This window comes from Penaeus vannamei, chromosome 31 (assembly GCF_042767895.1).
Source record: "Penaeus vannamei isolate JL-2024 chromosome 31, ASM4276789v1, whole genome shotgun sequence".
NCBI classification, from domain to species: domain Eukaryota; kingdom Metazoa; phylum Arthropoda; class Malacostraca; order Decapoda; family Penaeidae; genus Penaeus; species Penaeus vannamei.
The window spans coordinates 16060228-16065227 of record NC_091579.1 but is presented as its reverse complement, the minus strand read 5'-3'; the positions used below and the strand labels follow the sequence as shown (position 1 = coordinate 16065227).

At 41.6% G+C, this 5000-nt stretch overlaps 1 protein-coding gene across 1 annotated transcript in view; it reads right to left on the bottom strand.

Annotated features, from left to right (window-relative positions):
- Positions 1 to 4844, bottom strand: part of Ptp69D (Protein tyrosine phosphatase 69D) — a 41649-nt gene extending 36805 nt beyond the window's left edge. Inside the window, exons 1-7 of the mRNA XM_070144260.1 lie at positions 4730 to 4844; positions 4342 to 4516; positions 2924 to 3144; positions 1829 to 2182; positions 1440 to 1618; positions 1042 to 1179; positions 1 to 143 (exon numbers count right to left, since the gene is read on the bottom strand). The exon at positions 1 to 143 is cut by the window's left edge and continues 114 nt beyond it. Coding sequence (XP_070000361.1) covers positions 1 to 143; positions 1042 to 1179; positions 1440 to 1618; positions 1829 to 2182; positions 2924 to 3144; positions 4342 to 4516; positions 4730 to 4741 — 1222 coding nt within the window. The 5' untranslated portion in view covers positions 4742 to 4844. The remainder of the gene's footprint in view (positions 144 to 1041; positions 1180 to 1439; positions 1619 to 1828; positions 2183 to 2923; positions 3145 to 4341; positions 4517 to 4729) is intronic.
- Between the last annotated feature and the right edge of the window lie 156 nt (positions 4845 to 5000).

Here is a 5000-nt window from a genome sequence, read left to right as displayed (position 1 = left end):
TTTTGATGCGGCTCTCATTGCTGGTGGATGCTGCTGCTTCACCCATAGGCATCATCTCCCCCAAGCAAGCCGCACATCCCTCAGACCAATTTCCTACAACCTTTCCATCTCCCAAGAGCAGGTACTTGTCCTTCACAGACCACCTGAGGAAAATCCAATTCTACGTTGTCTACCACCATTATGCAATTTTCAAGCTTTAGCTAGTTACATGATCTCTATCTGTTCTGCAGCTTTTTGTAAGTGAACCATGCATCCTATTTTAAGGAAGAGAATTTTTTATGCATCAATTGCTTTCCAAGTAAGAAAAAAATGTAAGATACTGCTCTTCCAATTAGTCAAAAAAAAATCTGAATAACTTTTGAATCTAAAGCAATTACTTTTGACCTTCAGTGAATTCTGTTGTGAAACAAATCCAAATACAGATTTCATAATATGCTGTTGTGAAAAAAGCAGATTTCCCACTAGGCCAATAGTTAACATTATCATTTAATGCCATAAAGAAGGACAAACAATAACTAAGACAAGCATATGCATGTATACCTAAGCTTTCCTCTAAACTACTGAAGTAAATCCTACTGCCAGATACAAAGCATATTGACATGTGTTCATAATTGTGACTGCATGGTAATACATTCAATTCAGATGTGTGTTTTTGTGTGTATAAAGGTGGTAATTTCCAACTTTAGAGAAGGTAGGAAACCTGTAAATGTCAAGGCAAAAAAAAGTCAAGTTTTGGACAAATATATGTGCCAGTTAAAATGTGCAAACATGTAAAGAAAAGCATAAACTTTGCATGTTGTGTGCCTTTTATCAACACCATTTTACTCTATACATTCTATAGTCCCCATTATACTAGAAGTCCATAATCATCAAAATTTGTATTCCCATGATACAACATATTTCACCATGATTTCATAATCCAAGCAAATAACATGTATCAAGTATAAAATCAATTGCTGGCATTCACACACAAAAATGATGGAATTATTTGAAATGACAGAACAAATTCCCTGACATCAGATTATGGAAAGACCCACTTACCTGGAAAAGGCTTCAGCAACATAGGCTCCAGATGCTGAAGGTGACCGGTGCACCTCATCATAGGTGCTGAGAGGCAAGTCTTTGGGCTCCGCTATAGAGTGGATCGTTTCTCCCTTTGACAATTTCACAATAACAATCCTACAACACAGAGGAATGCAAGGCATGGGAATATTAGAATTCCATTTTCAAAAGATCTGGGCCAACACTTGTTTGTTAAGCTATGTTGATTTTAAAATAAAATGCCATTCAATATCAGAAAAAGAGTTTATGTAATTTCCTGCATGCTTCATTTACTGACGTGAAATCAATAAACTTCAATTCATTTCCTGCACAGGTTCCAAGGATATCTATCTGTATATGTCAGAAACTGAAGTCATTAACTGTCACCTTCCACTTACCTGTGACAGCAGATGGTTCCATTCCGCTCTGATGCCCTTGGAACTGGAAGTCTAAGAACAGTTCGTCCATCATGAGGATATTTCCACCAACTTATTCTTTCAGGTGTTGGTACCCAAACAGGCATTGAACACACAGCATTCATGGAAGAACTGTAGCGATGTCTTGAGCCAGCATAAACCTGTGAGGAAAGATCATCATCCATATGAAATACTGAAGTCGCTGTCTTCTTTATTTCTATTTACTATAGCTGTGTCTCAATAAGAAAAACAAGTGTTGGTCAATTAATTTCAATATCTTTAAACATTACATGAGAAGTTATAGTAACATCATTAACCTAAACAAAGTAAACTCTACCCTGTGCAAGAACGTTTTCAGTCTTTGAACTTACCTTGATGGTATAGTTTGTGTTTGGGAGAGCATTGTAGAAAGTGTAATTCCTGAGTGACCCAGCAACATTCTGTCTATAGTCATTATTATAATATCTTCTCTGGCCATCCCCATTGATGTAAGATGCTGTTTCCACAATTTCTATTTTATAATGGTCAATCACGCCATTGGGATTCTTTGGTGGTTGCCAGAGAATTTTGATGGTGCTGGGGACCTTATTTACACTATGCTCACATTCTAACAGAAGATCAGAAATCCTGTCTGGCACACCATTGAGGGTCATTCCAAACACAGGAGCTGAGAAATTTCCACAATCACGCTTTTCATCAGCAAAGACATCCATGCATGCTTTCACCTGGGGAAATGATGATAATGATACATGAAGATAGAAACACACAACTGAGAAGAAATAAAATACAAAAAATCAAAAGTTCAATATATATATATATATATCAACAATCAATTACAATCCTTCTCCGGAATTATAGTAATTTCCTGCAGCTCATTGGGACCTTCCTGAAGTGTTAATAATTTGGTGAGTATCACGCAATATGTCTTGTATCTCTTGCTGCCAAGTGAAATTTTTAACTTCAAGCAAGAAGTTTTATGAATGAGAGGTCCCATGCTTTAGCCTTATTGGAAATGAGGATGTCTATGATGCATGTGGCAGCTGTCTTGAACATGTCAAGGCAGGCCATATATAATCTCTAATACACTGCAGCCTACTTTCTCCAAGGTACCACACTGAAGAGGACAGTGGGCTCCAGTAGACCTTGGAGAACATCATGAAAGATATACTTCCAATAGCACTAAAGATGAAACCCCAGACTTTGTCCACAATCATAAGGCATCAGTTCCATTTTTTATGTTTGTTAATTTGTTTCTCCCCTGCTACTGCTACTTTAACTTTTATGCTCCAATGTTAAGAAACAATTTGACATTCATTTTCAGGCCATGTAAAATTGAACTCTTTAAATAATAGAGTCCAAATCAGACCCTGACAAAAACTGAAAGTTCAGGTTTAGCAATTGGGAAGGAATGGGCAGCTGAAGAATTGCAATTATTAGGAATTAACAGATAAATGGACATGACAAACCATGAATTGGTACTGAGTTGCTGGCTTTAACCCTGTAAACATGTGATCTGAGGCTGGAGCTGGCTTCATGGCCTGCTGAGCATCTCCTGTGTTGGGGTCTGTCAGTGATAGAAGGTAGTAACCAACGAACTCCTTCATCTCTTCATCAGGCTGGCTCCATCCTACCGTGAGGGAATCCACAGTGGTTCCCCTTGGTGATGCATTGGGGGTGAACTTGGGTTCTGAAAATAAATGATAAAAATCAATTACCATAATGGTAATTATGGCTAGTATGGTAACAGGGAAGGGGAGGGGAGAGAAGGGGGAGGGGAAGGGGGAGGGGAAGGGGGAGGGGAAGGGGGAGGGGAAGGGGGAGGGGAGGGGAGGGGAGGGAAGGGGGGAGGGAAGGGGGGAGGAGAGGGGAGGAGGGAAGGGGGGAAGGGAAGGGGAGAGGAGGGGGGAATGGGAGGAGGGAAGTGGGGAAGGGGAGGGGGGAGGGGAGGGGAGGGGAGGGAAGGGGGGAAGGGAGGGGAGGGGAGGGAAGGGGGGAGTAGGGGGAAGGGGTGAAGGGGGAGGGGAGGGGAGGGGAGGGAAGGGGGGGAGGAGTAGGAGGGAGGGGAGGGAGGGGAGGGGAGGGGAGGGGAGGGAAGGAGGGAGGGGAGGGGAGGGGAGAGGAGGGGAGGGGAGGGAAGGGGGGAGGGGAGGGAAGGGGAGGGGGGGGGGGAGGTGGGGAGGGAAGGGGTGAGGGGAGGGAAGGGAAGGGGGGAGGGAAGGGAAGGGGGGAGGGGAGGGAAGGGAAGGGGTGAGGGGAGGGAAGGGGGGAGGGGAGGCGAGGGGAGGGGAGGGGGAGGGAAGGGGGAGGGGAGGGGAGGGGGGAGGGAAGGGGGATGGAGGGGAGGGGAGGGAAGGGGGAGGGAAGGAGGTAGGGCAGGGAAGGGGGGAGGGGGAGAGAAAGGGAAAAGGGAAGGGAAAATAACAAAAAAAATGTGTGCATATAACATTTATATACACACACACACACATGTAAAGCAAGCAAAACACACACACACACACACACACACACACACACACACACACACACACACACACACACACACACACACACACACACACACACACACACACACACACAAATGAACTTGGAACATGAATTTCCAAGAATAACTGTATCCTGCCAATTTTTTTCCGTTTTTTTATCTTCACATATCCACTTGCTGATGGGAGCGCCTATAGCTGTTATGTGAGGTATCACTCTAGCAAGCTAGCAGGTGGACTGCCTGTACACAGCACACAGCCTGTGTTAGACTGTTCCATAATAATTACATCACAAAAAATTCTGGCCCCATCATGACAGAAATATATCATGGAATAAGATGTCCAAAGTGTTCAGTTTTCAAAGAAGATAGAATTGTGATCTAAACCATAAATCTTGACCTCACCTTCAGTAAGAAGGGTCACAATCTCTTCTCTGCTCTCCGTTTCTCCTACTTCATTTGCAACCACAACTTTCAGGTGAATCTCCTCCCCTGGAGTACCAACATCTTCAAGAACTTTATTTGTAGACTCAGCAATTACTTCTGACTGTTCTTCAAAGTTGCTCTCTGCTCTGGCCACCTATTATAAAAATGAAGTATTAACATTTCTACAAAAATTAACATGTATAAATAAAATGTAGCAAATCTAAATATGTTATCAAATTTAAAAGGTCTATGGATAACAATATATATACTCCACACTTTAAAATTAATGAATGAACAATAAAAAAGTATAAATATATAGACATCTTTTATAGAAACAATCGTCTAAGCATGACATTATCACACTTACCAAGATTTTCATTTCATGAACAGGAGCATTATTCTCCTTGACTGACCATTCTGCTTGAATTTCTTTAGGGCCAACAGCACGCACCTTTGTCAGATTTACCTCTGGGGAATCTAGTAAAAGACAATACAGTTACAAAGGCTTGATATAACTTGATATGAATAAGACAACACATTTCCAAATCATAATTTAAAACATAATATATACTTTTCTAATGATTTCAATATAAAAACATAATTAGAAAAAAAACAGCAATTAAAGTTACCTTGAACAA